Below are 20,229 nucleotides of genomic sequence, written 5' to 3'. Positions count from 1 at the left end.
TGAAGCCCCCCTGACTGCCGGGTGCAGGTCAGGGCCTCCCGCCCGCCCCTGCCACCCCCACCCCAGCAGGAGCCGCCCTGAAGGGCAGGGACTACCTGTTCTCCCTGGCGCTCAGCTCCCACTCCACCTCCCATCCATGTGGCCTAATGGCAGGGCTGTGCTTTGTCCTGGGCCTCCCCACCCCGTGGCCTGGATCCTCCTTTTTCTACCCACTGGGCCCTGTCCACTGGAGGTCAGCTAAAGCAGAGGAGTGCCACCGTTACACCACTGTCACACTGCCCACCGAGGAAGCAAGAAGCCCCTGGGAAAAAATGCCTTATAAAAAAAGTGCCACTACACTCCATCCTTGGCTCTGAGGGCTGGATGTTCATCCAGAACTGCAGCACCGTGGGCCTCTCCAGAGGAGCTCGTATCAGAGCTGGGGGGACCCTGTCCTCTGCCCTGAGTTGCAGCCCTGGCTGAAGGTTCTGGATGCCCCTTCCCTGCACCTGCACCTGTGGGCCAGTGAAGTCCCACAGAACCCAGTCTCCTCAGGCCCTGAGAGACCACTTTCTCCCCATAAGGCCGAGACCAACCCTGGCCCCCTTTCTCTTGTATGGTGTTGAGGCCCAAAGAATTACACCCAGTCAGGGTTCTGATTAGTTAGCAATAGAATGCAGTGATCTGGATAGGAATCAAATAGATGGAATGGAGGATCTGTGCAAACACTGGCTTCCATACCAACGGAAACTAATTTTGATCACGTGAAACTGCTGGAAAAGGGTGCGCACTGTGACTTTCTTTGCTGCCCGGTGTTTTGCTGGATTAATGTAAACTGCTTTGTTTGCAGGGCTTATTGTCATCCCCAAACCAGGCCAATTCTCCAGGTGGAACTGTAGTGTAGCGACCCCACCACTGCTTGCAAATTCTCCCCCGGACATGGACTTGAGGCAGTGACGACGACAGAACCATGTGTCACGCTGGAGCCACGTGCTGGCAGCGACCTCAGGCGGGTGGACTTCGGCAGAGGGCTGTGGTTGGGCAGCCGCTCGTTCTCAGCGTGTTCTCCGCTGCTCACCCAAAGAAGTTGCTTCCATTTCAAACCAGTCTTTTGGGGCTGCAGTAAAAAATAAGAAATGGAGTTTTCTTGCTTTTTACTCTAAAATTCGATGTAATTAAATCATTATATATATGTATATATATATATATAAACTATACTTGCTTTTTACTCTAAAATTCGATGTAATTAAATCATTATATATATGTATATATATATATAAACTACATATATACATAGTGTAAAATAAAATGTTTTTTGGACAGGAAACGCCCTTCAACCCACCTGTTATAAATAGTACTTCGCTCTTTGTTTTTGCACTGATTTTTTTATACTTCAGATGGTCAGAAGACAACGTGGAATGCACTCCTGAAAAAAGTCGTTACTTTCTGACTTAAATACGTAATTCAGGAAGACAGATGCTGCAGTCATATTTTTAAAAATTTAAAAAATTGTTTGCACTTAAAATAGTTTAATACTGATAGGAAACTACTTTGAATGTGGGGGTAATGGACTCGCAGCCTCCAGGGTGTGGAGCAGAGATGCTCTTTTTATTTGTTAACATTTATTTTAATACTGTTGTTTCCAATGCAATCAACTCTGTTATATGTATGAATAATGTAATTCTGCAATGGGGGAAATAGTTACTGCACTAGTAATTTTCATCATTTAAGAGTGATATTTCTAACTCAAAAAAACATTAATATTAAACTATCTTGAATATACTATTTGTTTATCTTCCATTAAGTTGGCTCGATTTTTAATGTAATTTTTTGCGGACTTAATTGGTTGGTATGGAATTATTCTGTCCTTTCTACACCACGTTTCTTGAAGGCCTCCCCCTCAGTCACAGTCAGATTTAGGACGGGCTGGTCAAGAACGGGACTCACTTGGGCACTTGTGCAGTCCTCTGGCCTCTTCTCGCTGTCTCACCCCGTCTGCGGCCAGTGTGGGCAGCTGCCTGTGTGTACAGAGACTACGGTCTCTGTGAATCATTTTTTTCTTATGGCTTAGAGCTCATCTTTTGTCGTTAAGCCTGTGGCCACACACTGCACGGTGTCTTGGGTGAGCGTGAACGCACGTCAGTAACCGCACCGTGACATGAAACAGCCGGCAAAGCATCATATGGGATTCTCATTTGGTTGAAACCAGCTCCTGCGCGACTCCGAGCCCAGGTCATCCTGCACTACTTGTAGGCTCTCTAGTTTACTGGGATCGTAACAGAATATGGGGCTGCCAAGCAGAACATTTCTCGTTTAAAAAAAAAATCATATATAATGATCCTTTGAAAGGCTTTATTTGGTGAGACTCTAAACCATGAAGTGTCTGAAAGACATTTCTTAAAGTGGTCACGTTAAATTTGGGGCGTGTCTAGGTAATTTCAGGCTTTGGAGAGGCGTCCTACACTATCGTCACTTATGTGATAGGCAGCCACAGGATGATGTTACTGTTTCAGGAAAGTTCGCATCAGCCCAGGCCTTGGTTTAGTTCATCTGGATGGAGAGATGAGTCACAGCTCAAGTTCTTTTTTTTTTTTTTTGTCTTTTTGTCTTTTTCCGTGTCCGGAAACGGATCACAACCCTCAGTGTTGCCCCCATACGGGACCGGGGACCGGCAACGGGATCGCAACCCTTGGCGTTGCTCCCGCGCCTCGCTCAGCCAGTGAGCGGGAACCGGTCTGTATGTGGGATCCGAACCCTCGGGTGGGAGCGCCGCCGCGCTTCCCAAGCGGCGCACTATCCAGTGTGCCACCGGGCCGGCCCACAGCTCAAGTTTTTAGGCCCTGCTACCTCCAGTCTGGGAGGCCAGCCCCACTGGCAAGCTCCCACCTGATGGGGATGTGCCCTCTGGTGTGAGCCTTCCAGAAAAGGAGAGAATACAAAATACTGAGACTCGTTATGTTTTAAATGAAAGAATCAGTTTATAAGTCATACGCCTACAGAATGACCTTTGTATTAAAACCAGATGATAACACATTTTAGGTAGTTTGGTATTTCTGTTGTTTTAAAGCACTGGTTTCTAGGTGCTGTCAGTTACACAGAACACCGGACTCCTGAATGTCCAAAATACTTACAAGTAAACCACGGGTATTTTTGGAAATCAGAAGGAACCAGAATTTTTAATCTAGTGATCCTGCTGGTCATCTCCTAATTCTGTTTCCTGTTTGTAAGAGGGAACAGGCGGAAATCTGATTGACACCAGGGCAACAACTATGTGTGTTAAAGCGCAGTAGCCCAGACTCTGTCACCCTTGCTAGGTTCTGGGACGCAGTTTGCACTAGGCCATGGCCGTACTGAGGCTGTGAGATGTGTCTCAGTTCACTGTAGATGCGTCTGTGCCAGGAACAAATCTGGACAAGTGGTCCAAGATGGCTTCCAAAAATCTCACTGCCTTGTAACTGTCCCCTTCACCATCGGCAGTCAGTAGGCCCTGGACAGATGGCACCTCACTCAGGAGCCATGGGAGGAGGCGGAAGTCTGTGCAGCTCACCCGGTAGGATCTGTATCTGCTTTCCTTACTTCTTGCCTTGGGCTTTCTTACACTTTTGGAGCTGGTGGATGTGTGCTGCACGCGTGGGGATTGGGCCTAGGGAAGCCAGGAGGCGGCACGCGATGCAGGGCATGTTGTTCAGCATAGTGCACCTGTGGCGCGCTTGCTGTGTTGCAGGTGTAACCTGACAAGGGCAAACCCAGGTACATCTTCACCACCTGGAGGCAGCAGAGGAGATGGCGGAGATCAGGGTTATAACACAGGACACCGTCAGCACTGGAATCCCTGCACTGAGATGTCTGTCCCAGACCACCACCCGCAGCCCCCGCCTCGGCATGGACACAGGCAGGCTCCGTGTGCGCTTCTGCCCTCTCTAAGATCAGCAGGGCACAGGGCGGAAGAGGGCGGATTAGCACAAGAAGGGGAGAGAGCACGGCCTGGTATTTCGCAGGTGCTCAGCAAGGGTTTGTGGTATGGACATAGGTTAATGGGGTGGTGGTGGAAGAGGGGTGAGCCGTCATCCTCATGCCCATTCTGGAATTCTGTGATGATAACTCAAGTACTTCAGGAGCCATTTAACAGCGTTGCACAGAAGAATTTGACCTGACAGCAGCATTCAGCACCTTTCCCTTGTGGGAGTGGGCAGCGACCCCGCCAGGGCTCTGGCAGCAGGGTGGGGCTGCCTCCTGTGGTCGGGAGCGGCTTGGCCCCTGTCCTCAGCCCTGGCCAGCACTGCCGCCAGGCAGAGAACAGTACAGCCATATAAGCTGCCATGTAAGTGCAGGAAGCCCAAGGGGGCCAGCAGGACTTTCCTTCTCTCCAGATCCGTAGGAAGTTGGATTTGCCCTATTGAAGCTGATGCTGGAGTCCTGGTGTGTGCAGAGAACGTCCTTCCATGGAGGCAGGCGCCACGAACTTGAGCCTTGGGCCAGATGTGCCCACTGCAGGGCCTGGTGGAGCTGGCTGTGTTCTCCAGCCCTGGGCCCTGGCATGCCAGAGACCAGCATGAAGCCAAGAGGGCCTTGCGTGGTCATGTCGTCCTTGGGGCCTGGGCTGCCTCCAGGCCCATGCCTGCCACTCCCTCCTCAGGCCTCTGTCTCACTGGCCCTGCCTGCAGCAGGGCTGGCAGGACTGTCCCACATGGTCCCTCTCTACTGTGAACCCGTCTCAGCTCCCACTGTCACTCCCAACTCCTAACCCCTCTGCAGAGGCATAATGGTACCCACCCTCCCTGCTCAGACACCTTCTGCCATGAGGGGGGCAGGCCTGAAGGCACCCAGGGTCTCAAATGAATTTAAAAGGAAGTTCATCCCAACCGCTCCCCGCATGCACCCAGCTCTGAAAGTCACCATAAGCCTCATTTCTGGTCTTGAATCTGCCCTTCCTGGGCTCCTTTGCCCCACATGGCCCCCTGCTCCTGGTCCCTGTCCTCTCCCCAGCCACTGTAAAGCGCTGGCTCCAGCCTGCCCCTTGCATGGCCCCAGGTTCACCCTCCTACAGCCCAGCTGTCCTTTCGCTCCTGGCTTTGCCTCACCACGGTCAGGTGGCCTGAGGCGGGGCCGCTGGAGAGCATGTGGAAGGACAGGTGTTACAGATTGTCTCAACAGAGGGAATAAGCAGACTAAACACTAACCTGGGAAATTTAGCTTTTCTTTGATGATGTAAGTTTGGGAAGATGAGACTAAAGAAGGAACACTCAATTACCAGGTTACATTCCAAGACAAAGGGGCTGAGTAGGATCTTTCTCCGACTCTGAGCCCTGGCCGGTGCTCTGCACTGGACCCCATCCAATACCATGTTTCTCTGTGCCCTCCCATCCTGCCCCATGAGGAAACAGTCTGTAGGGTACAAGGTGCCCAACTTATTGTTGGCACTCAAGAAACAAAGCTCAGAACACCCGCTGGCAATCAGAAGGCAGTGTCCTGTATTCGCAGGAGAAAGCTGCACACCAGGAGCTAAGACCATGTGGCCCCCGCAAAGCCTGGTGCTCAGAAAGCATACCCCAGGCCTGCCTGCCCACATGCTGCAGTGCCGCCTTGCCAGCTGTGGCTCGCTGGGGAGCAGTGAGGCCTCCAAACACAAGCCTGCCTTAACTCCTTAATGGTCTTCCAGATGAGACAAAATTAAGCCACACCAAAGTCATCTCAACAAAATCAATTACCCCTATAAGCTCACAAACTCTAAAGTAATGGATAGTAAGGACACATGTTTAATCAAGAACATTATTAAAATGAAATATTGCAATGTCAACGTATTCTTTAATAGGAATCAGCAGTCTCCAATAGCGTATTTGGTGAGATGTGACATACTACAACACTCGGAACGTCCCACAATACTCCTGGAAATGTACAGAAGAGACGTAACATGCAGAGCTTGCATTTCAACCAAGCCTAGATAACACATAATAGGAATTATAGTTTATCTGTTTTGATTCATACAAAAAGTTACAAAATATTCCCTCCCAAAATTCTTACATTATAATGAAATAAAACCCTAGAATGAGGTGGTTTTACAACTGTATTAGGTTGGAACATATAGTGCAGCTGCTGTGGGGATGTGAAGACACGAGGCCACCGCCAGCTCTAGCCTGAGTGGCACAGGTGGGTCCACGGGCAGCATCTCAGGGCTGCCAGGCCTCGCGTGGCGCCGGTGGCCTCCTGAACCCTCCGTCCGCGTCTCAGAGGCACGGGCAGCTTCAGCTGGACCTCACCCCAGCGCACCTGGTTTTACTCTGCAAGGTGAGGGGCACACGCTGCTCAGTATCTGCCCCCTTTCCTTTCTATTGTGGGCAAGCGACACTGTTTCAGGTTCGGCTTAATGTCCTTCTGCATATCTGTCTGTTAAAGAAAAACGACAGACACTCAGTTGAGGCCTGGGGCGGGTCCAGCGCCCTCAGGGCAGCTAGAGACATGCTACCTTCTGGTCCACGCCAGCGCACTTCCAGGCTCTCAACACCGGGACTCTCCCATTTGCTGAAGACCCAAACACTGATTGCAGCTCGGGGCTGGAGTACGATGACAGTTTGGTCACTCCTGAAAGCTTCAGTTTGGGCAGTTCCATGAGGTACGCTGCTCCTTGTCTCCTGGGATGGTCCTCCTCTTGCTTTTGGGACTGTTTCTTGAAACAGAACAAAAGTCATTGAATATACAGTGGCTTCCCCTTTACAGAAATTAGGAAAAACAGAAGAGGCTCTTTTGTACCACTCTTCCTGATAAATTTCTTGCCCGTGAGATGTGACCACCTACCGTGACTAGACAATGTACACCCTGTCTCAGACACCCAAAAGTGAGGTGACTGCTCACTAGAGTCCCACAGGAGAGGCCAGAGCTCATCCCCAGGACCCCCGAGGGATCTGCACTCTTCGACTCTGCCTGTTACCACATCAGTCACTGTCCTGTGCCGAGTCCCACTCTCTGCGTGGCCGCTCCAGTCAGTACCTGGGCTGCAGCGGGGGAGATAAGGAATGACCGAGGGCCTGTGATGTGACAGGTGAGTGTGGGTCCTTAAAGGGCTTGCAGGCCATCACCGCCGCTGCCTCCTGCTCTCTGCCCTAACTTTCAGGTCTCATGCCTAAATGTGTGCACTGCCTGCTTTTGTTAATGACTTGTGAGCTAAGAACAGTTTTTAACATTTCTTAATAGTTGAAAAAAAAATATTTCATGGTATGTGAAATTCAAATCTCTGTGTCCAAAGTTCAATGGGAACAGAGCCCCGCAGCTGTTACCGTCACAGTGAAGGGCTGGGCGGCTGCGACAGCCACCTCATGGCCTGCAGAGCCTGGAGTGCTGCTTGTCTGGCCCTTACAGAAGAGAAGGCCCACCTGCGACGTGACTGAAGGAGGGGACTTCGGTGGGTGTCAGCAAGAAATGAGACCAACTGCAAACGTTCAAGGAGGACCCTCTGCCCAGGAAGGAGGGGGAGGCGGAGCAGGGACAGCAGTTAGGAGGCCATCCATAGTGACCAGCAAGAGGAGGAGGGTGGGGGAGGTGAGAAGCCCACTGCAGGAGGAGACAGAGGGGAGCCCAGCATGTGGGGACCGACCGGCTGGGGGGCGCGGCCTCTGCCCTGGGAAAGGCACGGGGAGGAGCGGGGAGGTCAGGAGACGGGGTTTGAACAGGGTGCTTTCTAGACATTCGAGTGCAGTAGTCAAGGTGGACGTGGGAGTCTAGACGGGGAAGCAACCTGGCTGTTGCTGTGTCTGTCCTCAGCTCCTGGCATGTAGTGAGCACTCACTAAGTGCTGGCCTGAATGAGTGATGCACGGATGGCTGAAAAAATGAATGACGGGCACTTGCTCACCCAGCATCTGGTGCTAGCCCAGAACTGCAAAACTGGTGGGGCTAAGCAAGTGGGTGCCACGTGGTGGCATCATGTTAGGACACAACATGGCAGGTGAAAAGGAAGGTAAAGATACTGCAGCATGAAGCCGTCATTTCTAAACCCAAAAGCACGCAAACACTCTGCTGACGGGATGGGCACACATTGGACCGCTGTGCTCATGGGGCATGCTGCTGAGTGGAGGCAGCGTGGCCTGTCCAGGGTTTGGGACCTGTCACGGGCTGGGTGAGTAACTCTGGCCAGTGCTGCAGCTTCTCTGTGCCCTCTGCAAGGGTCGATTGGAGGGCACAATGAGATGGTGTCTGCACAGTGCTTTGGCACAGAACCTGGCACCTGCATGTGGTCATCAGGACAGACACAGAAACTCGTTTCAAGGTCCCCTCTTGGACCTGTTCACATGGGATGTTAGTCATCAATCCTTAGCTAGTGTGGCAGAAAGGGCTTGAGCAATTAGAACCAGGGTCCCTAACATTCTAACACATGGAGACATTAACGGGCACGGTGTTCAGGCCAGTTAAATGGTTACAAGGTGCCGTTTTGGGACAGATGTGACAGCCTGGTCTGCCACAGCCCTCCACAGAGGACCTCCTCCTTAGAGAGACACAGCAGCGCCCAGTCCCCGCTAAGCTGGGCTACTTCCAGCTCATCGACTTCACTGAGTACCTGTTTTCTGCCCTCCTTTGGAATTTGCCAGTTGTTACCAAGTGATGCCAGTGCCACAGGGTGCTCTGGAAAGAAAGCCTTTCTGTGGCTGGCCAGAGCCTGCTTCTCAATTGCCCTACAGGGAAGAAACAGAGAACAGAGGCCACCACTGAGAACCTGCGGAGCACAGCTGCTCGTTCGCTTTCTGTCTCCACATTTGTCCATTACATGAGTTGTCACTAGCTCTTCTTTTCCACATGAGCTATTTGAGGAACGGTTTTTTTCTTTTCTGTCTTAGCCTGACAGTCTCTGGGCTGGGAGCAGAGCAGGCTCCATGAACCATGGACATCATCCTGCCATAGGCCTGCACCACCCACCCAGGGACTCGTGGTTTGGGGTCAAACTGTCACGTCCAGTTACACAGGAGCGTACAGAGGCATGAAGTAGACGCCTCTTACACTCTCGTTCAGCAGGTACTTCCAGTGCCTGGTAACATCCACCATGCTCTCAAATCACACAGTAAGCTTACGCTGGGTGCACACCAGGCTCTTCCAGACGTCTCACTAACTGGAACCTCGGCATCAACCATGAAGCAGCCAGAGAGCCCTCCTTATCCCTGCCATGCAGCTGCTAACAGCCTCATATGGGGAAAGATATACCAGAAGACAGCACAGTGGGGGCTCCAAGAGGCACCGACCACTGTTCAGGATAGAGAGAGCTATTCTCAGGAACCAGGGGATCTTCCAGAGGCCGGTCCTTTGCTCCACCACATGCCCCACGGGTCTCATTAGCCAGGCCCTGCCATCCGTCACATGGAGTCCACCAGAGAGCCTACCTCTGTTCTTGGAAGTAGGGATGCTGCAGAGCCTGGTGGGCAGCAATTCTGTCATCGGGATCATAGGCCACCATTGCATGCAGGAGGGAGAGGCATTGTGGGGACAAATTGGTTGTCAGTAGAGGTATTCCTGATCCCTTTTTAAAAGGAAAATCAAAACTCATAGCTCTCGACCTGTATTAAAAGCCCAATGATAATAAACAATCACGCCATTATTACAGTATGTGGCTGAGCCATCATCACGACCCTAAAGGACCTGCACTGAAGGTAACAGTTTACAATCTGCAGAAGGAGCGTGATTCTGCACTTGTCCAAACCCACAGAATGCACAACACCGAGTGTGGCCCCTAATGTAAGTGACAGGCTCTGGGTGGTGATGATGTGCCAGTGCAGGTTCATCAGTTGTAACGAATGGACCGTCTAGTGAGGATGTTAACAGTGGGGGAGGCTGTGCGTGTTGGGGAGCAGGGGACAGTCAGATCTCTGTACTTTCCACTCCATTTTGCTGTGAACCTAAAACTAAAAATTAAAGTCTATTTAAAGGCGGGGGGGAGGTGTGAAATCTGTTATGCTATAAATGTAAGAAAACTACCTTTCCTATAAAAGATTAGTATCACCTTCCCACAAGAAGAACGACATGAAGGAAAAAAAAGAAAGAATCCAAAATAGCTGTCCTCTTGTCACCTTCCTAGTCGCTGAGAGCTGCCGGGTGCAGCTCTCTGCCCTCGGCCCACAGCCCTCCCAGGCCCCTTAGCTCCCTGGCCTCAGCTTCATCTTCAATCAGAACAAAATCTGAATGAGCCTGTGGGTGCCTCGTCTGGGTGTCAGTGCTAGTGGCAACACCGCATGACGGCCACAGCAAATCCCCACCAGGTACAGTCTGTGCTTGGGGAACGTTTCTCACCCAAAGGTTTCTAAGCCTGTGTAAATACTCGGGGGACAAAACCTGGCTCTCAGGCCCTCAGAAAGACTGTGAGGAATCTTCTGTGATGTTCGGGGAAGACTGCACCTTTGTGAATCCCCCAGGGTGACGGGCTCTGTCCGAGCAGCCACCGCACTGGTGTCCAAATGAGCCTGCAGCCCTGCCCTGTTAGTGGCAGCAGGAGCCCGCGCGAGGGAGGGCCGAGAGCATCGCGCAGACAGCCCATCTCCGCCGCTGTCCGGGCCCGCTGCAGCTCTCAGGGCGCACCCCACTCACTGCTTGAACTTGGTGAGGGTCTTCTGAGCAGGCGTGCCGATGACATCGTGGATTTTTGAGATCTGGTCCAGTTCGTTGGCTCCAGGGAAGAGGGGCTGCAGACTGAAGGGCACAACAGGGCGCTATGGTCAGGACAGGGCAAGGGCTCCTCTTCCTGGCTGGGTCTCGGTCTGCCAGCCCTGGGGGCACACAATCCTCACCCACACAGTGACCCTCATGGCTTGGAGAGTTCCACCGTCCCTTTTGCTTGGGCCTTTCTGCTTCTACTTTACCAAGAGGTCCGAACATGTTTTCTAAGAGGCAAGAGGCAGAGCCGCAATTCCTCTCTGTACACACTAGTCACTGCAGTGAGATGTGAATACTCACACTAACTGAGAGAGACAACCACTACAACGAGCCTCCCGTGGGCCCACGTGAAGTTTATTGACAAATGCAGGGCAGGGCAGAACAGATTTGTGGACAAATGAGTTCCAAGAAACCTTTTGGTTTTCAGAGCTTTTATAGATTTTGGAATTGTGGGTAAAAGATTTTGTACTTGTATAAATAAATTCAATTAATATTACATGCTACAAAGAAGAGTTTAAAACTATAGCTCTGGAAGTAGGACTCGCTTCTATTCAAGAAAACTGTACTACCTGTGACTAAAAGAGACAAGAGGAAAATGTGGGTGAGCAGGACACAGCTCTGAAGTGGAGACGACCAGGACGCCTTGGCCAGGCACAGGTTCATAACCAGCTCAGAGGACGCTGCCTAACGTTCCAGTCAGATGCCATTAGCTGCCGTGTTCTTGACATCTAAGTCCTTTAACATCCTTCCAAATTAATTCAAGGGATTTTAGCATATGAAAAAGGATAATCTGTTGGCACTTTTAGCTTCAATGAAATCACCACTCAGCTTTCCAAACTAATTATTGATACAAATGATCTAGAATCAAAGGAGGGTGTGTCTTGAAGTGTACATCTGTTCATATTTTTGTAGTGGTCAGGTGAGCAGGTGGGACTGGACAACCCCCAGGTCCCTGCCTACACTAGGCTGTACTGTTCTAACGTGTGTCCCCAGATGTAACATTCACCAACACCCGCCTTGAAGATCCACCATGAGAAAGAGGGTGCCGCCCTACCCATAGGCTTCTTTCACTCAACACCCTACTCACCTCTGAGTGGGACAAAGCCTTATTATCCCTTCTTCCCCAGGCCACTGCTCCTTCTAGCACCAAAGCTCAAAGGCTAGGGAGAAAGGGGGTTTTGGAGGCCAGGGATGGAATGGTTGGGATTGAGGTTTTGTAGAGTCCACTGTGCCAGAAGGTGCCTCATCCTCACACCTGTGGGCAGAGCACCCTGCCTGAGACAACTACCTCGCAGAGCAGGCCCCTGCCCGCTCACTCACACCTCCCCATGGCAGCCCCCAGAGGTGGCAATAAGCATGCTCCTGCTCTGCTCCAGAACACTCCATCAGCCCTTTCATTATCAAGCCCAATGAAGATGCCCTCTGGTACAGGGATGGGATGTGCCAGGAAAGAGCAGGAACTGACAGCGTTTGTTCTCCATGAAAAATTAAAATGAAAGCCTAGAAAATTTTGATAAATTAAAGAATAGTTAAAAAAAAAAAAAACAAAAAAACTCCAAAACCCAACCAGGATTACTGCAAAATCTGGGTCATAAAGGAAGGAGCTGGCAGGAAGCCATTGACCTACTACCCCGTCTGCATTGGGACTCGGTGGAGTGGCCTCAGCGCTACCTGGCGATCTCGTAGAACACACAGCCAGCGCTCCACAGGTCCATCTTGTACGTGTAGAAGCCGTCAGTGAGGAGACACTCGGGGGCCCGGTACCAGCGGGTAGAGATGTATTCTGTGTAGGGCTGCTTCGAATAGGAGCTCCGGCAGGACCCAAAGTCCCCTAATTTCAGGACATCTTGCTGGAAGGGGGAGAAAAACAGGGACAAATAACATCTCATCATGCAGCTATTGTAATACCAAATATTTATAATATCAAATATTTATGCACCAGCAGGAAAACTAAACTAGCACCTAAACTAGCTTGTAAAATACAAAGTACTGGCTTTATAAGCACCTGAAAGTGACTGTAACAGATGAGAAAGTGGTGTTTCTATTCAGTGGAACATGTTTACAAACATTCTGGCTATGTTTTACATGTATTTCCAAATGTCTATGGGTTTTGAAAGCTGTGAAGTCACAGTGTGCTTCTGCAAATGACTTATGTACACTAGTCGTATGTCTTGTGATGCCTCCAGCTTCCCACGGCCACCCAGCGCTGCGGGCAGCTTGGTGCTCAGCTCACCCACAGGGGCTCTTTTAGCCACATGGCTTCAGAGGACTCCACTGACAATGAGTCAAACAGTGCAGGGGAAACAGCAAATAGTACACTTAACACACGGGTAGTTGAGTTGGCTTTGGAGTGAGACAGACAGAGCTCAAATCCTGCCTCTACCATGTTGATATTTAGAGTGTTTAGAATGACAATCTGAAAGAAGTTAATTTTTGTCTGTAGTGTGAGAAGGGTACCTTCTATTATTTTCTTCTAGGTATGTTGGTAGGATTTATTAAATGAGCCATCTTTTCCAAACTGGGAGGGGAAAAATAAAAAACTATAACAAACATGCTATCCTGCTATCTGGGACTGAAAGCGTATCCAGCGAATAAGTTTTTATATTCTACCTTTATTCTGATACCAAGTTTTCATATAAAAGTTCTTACCTTTATTAGTATATTTTCTGGTTTTACGTCTCTGTGAAATATTCCATTTCTGCATTCAGTGTAAGAAGAAGAACAGAATTAATTACACACCATTGATTCAAATTCTTCAATTTGAATTGCATTTTTAACAGGTGTTAATATATTTTATTACTTTGAGAGCTGCCAAATTTCGAAGAGCATACCTGTGCATATGATCAAGGGATTTACATAACTGGTACATATAGTGCATAATTTTTTTTTCTGATAATGGGTGTCTTCTCCCTGAGCAATCAAGGAAATAGGCAAATATGGTTACAAATGGTACATACCTCCCTTCTTGAAATAAAAATTTTAATCCACTTTTACTTAATGATGTATGAAAATCTAAGTTCCTCTGTGAAAAACAATCTGAAGTCGTTTTAGGAAATACGGAGTGTACCTACAAAATATACCATTTAAAATTCTACATAGTAGCATGATTTCATTCCAAATCAAACAGGGTGGGCATTTTGATTTCAGCGGGAGCAATACTGAGTGACAATCACAAGAGTAAAGAGTCTGACAATCTTAACCGAGCCTCAGAGTGGGCCTCCCAGGACTCTCTCCTTCAAACTGTGTTGACTATGAAAACGTTGGGAGTCACTTGTGAATCCACCGTTTTCCTGAGCTTCCTGCTTATATGGAGATTTCCCTTTTAAGCAGGGATTGATCACACTTCAACATAAGTACTTTTTTCCAATCCCAGAAGACTGCTCTGAATTGCCCAGTCCCCGCTGTCTTTGTTCACAGAAGGAGATGATCCACGGCAGGACCCCTGTCCTCGCTGGCTGTGTGAGCCAGTGAGCTTTTTATTACGTTCCAAAACTCTTAATACTACACTTCCAACACCACAGTTTATCCTCATTACAGGATATGCCACATTTTACTTGATTTTCATTTCAAAGGTATGTGTGTTTAAGTAAAATCACCATGTTCACCTAATGGTTCAGCAATCCACTTTCTTCCTCCGTGAGTACTTACAGTCTCCCATCTAACACTTTTGATACTAAGTTTACAGTTTTTTTTTTTAAGGGTAGTTGGGGCAAACAATTTTTTTTAATGTAATTATATTATTTTTCACACTCCAGGATGTTGCTGTGGTGCAGTTGGGATGGAGGGGGAGAGGGGAAAGGGGAAGGAAATGGGATGGAAGAAAGAGGAAGGAGGATGGGTGGGATTGAGGCTTGAGGCACCCCCCTCATTCCTACATGGGAGACCAGGGGGCTTCCAGTGGTGGCCTGGTCATTGCCGGGCTGGGTGCAGATGTCAGGGGGTGCAGCAAAAGCCCTTGCCCCCCTCCATCCTAGCTTGGAAACCCAGGGCCTTTCTTGCTGTGGCTTGGTGGGCATGACAGGGCTGGCTGCACGTGTCAGGGGGGTGCAGCCGAGGCCCAAAGCCCCCCACTGCCCCGGCTCGGGAGAGCCCAGAGCACTTCCTACAGTGGCTCGGTGGTTGCCGCTGGGCTGGCTTTACAATTTCTTTTGAGAAATAAATTTATTCATTCTCTCTGAATAACTAAACAAGAATATTTATAATATGTATAATATGTTTATAATATGTAAATAGAAAGTAATTTAAATTATAAAATGTCTAAGTGCAATGTAATACTATAATCTTTTTATTGTTTCCCATAATTTATCATCAGTTTTCCAGAATTACAATAAAAAGAATTAAAATTAAGACTTTGTTAGCTTTCCCCATCTTGAGGAATTCTGGGATTTTATTAATTAATGTCTATATAAAGGTGAAAAGCAAGCAAAATGTTCATTCTCCTTCACTCGTGCTGCTGGAGGAAGCTTCCCGCAGTTCAGCTTTCGCCGGGCTGCAGCTCCTGTGATCAAACGCCAGGGCTCACTGCCCACTGGATGAGCTTGGCACTCAAGACCCCTGTCACCCAGCTCCCTCCCACCACAGGGGTTCTCAGAGGCCAGACGGAGCAGCTTGTGAAGACAGGAAGTTCCGACCCACCCCCACCCCCGCCCCACACTTCTGGTTCAGTAGGTCTGTGGGTCTGTGGCGGCCCCAGAACTGCCTTTCTAACAAGGGCCCGGTGCAGCTGCTAGTCCTGGGCCCTCACCTTGAGAATCATGCCCCACCACAACCCTCTTGTTTAGAATACACTCTAGCCAAATACCCTCACGGAGGTTTTCGGGGACATGAGGGGGAGAAGTGGCCGCCCCAGGTTCTAAAGTGGGCATCAGCGAGCGAACAGTGAACTAGCCATTCACAAAAGCAAATGGGTTGAACTTGAACAGTTAAACAAGAGAGCAGAGTCAGACACAACCTTGTAAAATAGTAGCTGCCTCTATAAGCAGGGATGCTTACACCCCAGTTCTTCCTTTATAATCCCAAGACAGCCTTTCCTACTGCAGATGGCATGAGCCCGGAGCCTTAAGTACAAGGCACCCAAATGAACAAACCAGGACTACTGATGATATAGTGGTTCTCTATTCACTGCAACTACTAACACTAATGAAGAACTCCAGTGAAATCCTCCCCAAGAGAGTGTGGCGGAGGGCCTTTACCAGCCCTGCCACAGGCTCCCCACCAACATTCTTGCCTCCATGGCACACACTAAAGACTGGCTTGCTCAGGACCCATCCCAACCCCTGTCTAGCACATCAGGCTTGAAAGCCCAAAGCAACCTTCTCCAGGTCACCTCACAGCTAGGGCTCCGGATGTGACTCAGTTCTGCCTAAATGGGACCACACAGGAAAGATGGTTCAGGCCCAAGTTGTGGGGGCAGCTGAGAAGAGGGAAAGCGTCCATTGTGAGGGCACAGCTTCCTGACTCTGCTAGAGGCAGTGTGACTCTGGAGCTGGTAGCTGTGGCAGCTTTACTTTGCAGTATCCTGTTTGTGGCAGAGGCAGCAGCCTCCTAGGCAGCCCAATCCTTAGTTTTTTTTTTGGTCTTTTTTCGTGTCCGGCAACGGATTGCAACCCTCAGTGTCGCGCCCGTACCAGACCGGGACCAGCAACGGGATTGCAACCCTCAGTGTTGCACCCGCACCTCGCTCAGCTAGTGAGCGGGAACCGGTCTGTATGTGGGATCTGAACCCTCGGCGGGAGCACCGCCGCGCTCCCAAGCGGCGCACTGTAGCAGTGCGCCACCGGGCCGGCCCAAATCCTTAGTTTTTGGAAGCTACGTCCTAGAAGCTAAGCCCAGCATCTGTTTCTTCAGTCCTCCCAATGATTCTGTCAAGCCACCCGTATCTCATAATAATCCCTTTTGGGTTAAATTAGTGAGAATAGATGCTATTGTCTGCAACTAAGAGGGACAACCAATACATCCACCTACAGACTATTTATTCTTTAAACAGTAACCAGAGAAGTCCTTCTAAAAAGATGCCACTAAAAGCACAGTCCATGTACTGATCACAGTCCAGGTGCTGCTTGTTACTGTCTAAGAGGGGACAAGATTGCTGTTACATCCAAACACATGATCATTTTTCTGGTAATTCATTTTTTTTGTATTTTATAAAACTTCTGTAATAGATTAGAAATAAAACAACTGGTTTTCCACTATAGTTTTAGAAACACTGGTCCAAACACCAATCAAAAGCTGCCTCTCCCCTGCTTTGAAACCCACCAGTGCTTCCCATTGAACTTAGAACAACTTGAATTCTTTCCCTGGACCAACCAGCTCACGGCTGCCTGCCTACCTTGTTTCCTACAAATCTCGTCCTGGTCCTCCAGCCACACTTGCTCTTCCCTCATGGTAGCCTTGTCCCTCATGGTGGCCTCAGGGCCTTTGCACTAGCTGTCCTTCTGCCTGGAATACTCTGTCCCCATCACATTGGCCTATTTTATTAACTCACAATATTTATCCATGTCTGAAATTCTTGATTGCTTCAACTGACAGTCTTATTTCTTTACTTGTGTACTATCTGTCTTTCCTCATCAGAGTGTAGGCTCCACACAGGTGGGAACTGTGTCTGTTGTGTTCCCCACTGTGTCCCTAACTCTGGAATAGCCCATGGCATATTCCGGTGAGTGAGACATCCTCTCCTGCATTTGTCTGTTTCTACCACTCCTCCAGGTAAGCCTGTACTTCTCTAGCCCTCAGTCATCTCAGCCTCATCTAACACCTGCTGGACAAAGAGAAAATTACCCAGCAGCTGATTTTCTCCAGTGAGTTCACTTTCATATCGTTTGTGTCTACAATAGACTACCTACCCTTTGACTATCAAAAGACGCATCTTACATGCTTCTTGACCTTCTTGGTTTTTGCCAGACCTTGCATACTGCTGTGCATATAAATAGACAACTCACTAAAGACTGTGTAATCATTCTCTTAGCTCACCATTATCTCATTCTTTAGTATTTAACAGTGCTACTCAATATTCTAATAACCTAAGAGAGTACTCATTTAAGTTACATGAATTGCTATTCTGGTAGCAAAAGTTTAGTAGTTGATTCAGTTTTCAATAAATCAGGGTCATCACCAAAAGCAAATAATTAGTAAGTGCCTATTCATTTCAGGCACTGAGCTAAGGACAGGAATAGACACTCAGGATAATGACAGAGCACTACAGTCAAGGTTTCAGAGTCAGACTTGAGTTTAAGTCCTGCCTCTGACACTTATTAACAGCTTAATTTTGGATTACTGCTTAATCCTTCAAGCCTCAATGTCCTCATCTGTAAAATGGGGATGATAACAACAGTGCCGACAGTGCCAACAGTGTCAAGAGGTATGTGTGGCAGTTAAGAACACGCACTCTGAAACTAAGTCCTGTCTAAGCTCAAACCCCACTCCTACCACTAACTAAGCACATAACCTTGGACAAGTTACTCATCTCTCTCTGTGCCTCAATTTCCTCAACTTTAAGCTGGGGATAATAGTAATATCTGCCTGATGGGGTTGTTGTGAGGTAATGTGAGTTAATCCCTATAAAGCATTAAGAGCAGTGTCTGGCATGTGGTTAGCATTCACGCTGTTAGCTACTATCATTATCACTATGTTACATCAATTCTAAGACAGACTTTTTCCCCACATCTTATCAACTCTGAAATCACGATGCATATTTCAATATTTAGTACCTTATAATCACCGTCAGCCTTTTTCCCCATGTTTTAACTTCGCTGTTTCTAGGATGTCCATATCGCTGACAGTATCTTAGATTAGTACACTGAGCTCAGCACCTGGCTTCAATATTCATGTAATGAATGAATGTCTATAGTACCTTATAATCACCGTCAGCCTTTTTCCCCATGTTTTAACTTCGCTGTTTCTAGGATGCCCATATCGCTGACAGTATCTTAGATTAGTACACTGAGCTCAGCACCTGGCTTCAATATTCATGTAATGAATGAATGTCTACTGATCCACAAAAGTCTATTTTCTACAATCTCTGTAGGTAGATACTGAAAGAAATTGACTCAATTTTTCCAATTCCCCTACTACTGGAAACTAAAGATATTTATTCCAGACAAAACTTTCTCAAATGTCTAAACATAAAGCAACTTGCTGGAAATTCTCCCCTCCCTTTGAGTTTTAAAATATCACACTCTAGGAAGCAACAGTAAGAATTCTAATATAAGATATACATCTTACACCGAGAAAATTGTTACTAAACAAAGAAAGTGATTAAGTAGGTTCTTTAAAAAGCAAAATGTTGGCTTACTGGTAAAAAGAATATCATAAATAAACTGATAAAACTTAGTGGTTGTTTCAGTTGGTTGTATTTGATACCCAATCCTCCTTTGTTAGATATATATAAATACACGCACAGAGAATCACAGTAAAGAATCTACAAAGGGACACCTCATTTACCCAGGCTATTTGGAATAAGGTGCTTAATAAGTAAAATTTCCAGATAAGTGAGATTTACTCCTTGATAAACCCCTTTTCTATCGTAACCATTTAAAAAAGAAATCTTAAAAACGTCTGATTCACTTTCCTACCTTAGAAATCAGTGTTTGCTGAAGTGGCACGGTCACCACCATCCTTGACGTGGCGGTGCTCTCTCTAACCTCTCTTGGGGAATCTGAAGGATCATGGCTCTTTGCTCAGACTGCTCTTTTTTTTTTTTGTTCTCATGCACATATTTTATATTTTCAGTCTCCACCCTCATTATTGGATTGTCACCTGCCACTTTCTGCTACTGCCAGTGTGCCAAGTTCTAGAAACTCCTATCTAACAGCTCTATTTTTAATGGTTTTAGGCCAAGAAACCAGATAACTAAGTCTGTTAGAAACATACTTAAAACAAGATTAGATTACTGACTGATAAGCTTACCTATGAACAAAATAGGTTTGTAACTTATAAGAAATATCATATATCCAGATATCAGGCAATCTCCTATTTTCCCAAAAAGATCCAAATATATATATATTTATACACACTATATATTCCCAGATACAAGGCAATCTCCTATTTTCCCAAAAAGACCCAAAAGTTTTTTTTACCAACTTGTATACATCAACTTCTACTATTTATTTTTTAGTAATTTACTATCACACACATATTTTAAATCACATAATAAAATATATTAACTTTGATATAATACCTTTTCCTACCTCTCCCACCATAAAAATAATTTTATTTGAACTGTTCATATATATCCAACACCATTTTCTTCTTCATCACAAATAGCTTCTCGATCTAAAAGTTTTCCATTGCACATCATCTTCAGTTTGGCCTAAATTGTTTGAGATAATACAGCAGCTGTCACTAAAATTCTATTCCAAATCATCAGCAGTCATTCATACGACATTAGGGCAGTTGATTTTTTTTTTCATCTGTCTTCTAGGTATAATGTGATCTGTTAAACACTCACTGTGTTGCTTTCTTAGTGATATTTACAAGGTTCGCTTGTCCTGACATCTAACATAGCCATGAGGTCAGACCCCCAGGAACAATTTGCTCGGTGTGGGCCACCCGCCTGCCTCTTTTTCTCCTGTTTCCCTCGGGTGACCTCTGTAAGCACAAAACCAGCCTTGACTGAGGGCATCTCAGG

The 20,229-nt window shown here is 47.7% G+C and overlaps 2 protein-coding genes across 2 annotated transcripts in view; one reads left to right on the top strand and one right to left on the bottom strand.

Moving 5' to 3' along the window:
• LOC103595471 (WD repeat-containing protein 20) overlaps window positions 1-1,190 on the top strand; it is a 69,019-nt gene extending 67,829 nt beyond the window's left edge. Inside the window, exon 3 of the mRNA XM_008578889.1 lies at window positions 830-1,190. Within this exon, the coding sequence (XP_008577111.1) occupies window positions 830-883 (54 nt within the window). The 3' untranslated portion in view covers window positions 884-1,190. The remainder of the gene's footprint in view (window positions 1-829) is intronic.
• Window positions 1,191-5,757: 4,567 nt separating this feature from the next.
• The window catches only part of MOK (MOK protein kinase), a 42,120-nt gene continuing 27,648 nt past the window's right edge, over window positions 5,758-20,229 (bottom strand). The window contains exons 5-12 of the mRNA XM_008578885.1: window positions 13,436-13,514; window positions 13,254-13,302; window positions 12,276-12,454; window positions 10,539-10,640; window positions 9,341-9,514; window positions 8,527-8,641; window positions 6,443-6,643; window positions 5,758-6,363 (exon numbers count right to left, since the gene is read on the bottom strand). Of these exons, the coding sequence (XP_008577107.1) occupies window positions 6,283-6,363; window positions 6,443-6,643; window positions 8,527-8,641; window positions 9,341-9,514; window positions 10,539-10,640; window positions 12,276-12,454; window positions 13,254-13,302; window positions 13,436-13,514 (980 nt within the window). The 3' untranslated portion in view covers window positions 5,758-6,282. The remainder of the gene's footprint in view (window positions 6,364-6,442; window positions 6,644-8,526; window positions 8,642-9,340; window positions 9,515-10,538; window positions 10,641-12,275; window positions 12,455-13,253; window positions 13,303-13,435; window positions 13,515-20,229) is intronic.

Source organism: Galeopterus variegatus, unplaced genomic scaffold (genome assembly GCF_000696425.1).
Source record: "Galeopterus variegatus unplaced genomic scaffold, G_variegatus-3.0.2 Scaffold1778, whole genome shotgun sequence".
NCBI classification, from domain to species: domain Eukaryota; kingdom Metazoa; phylum Chordata; class Mammalia; order Dermoptera; family Cynocephalidae; genus Galeopterus; species Galeopterus variegatus.
Note: the sequence above shows the minus strand (reverse complement) of the source record. Positions and strands in the feature narration are given on the sequence as shown.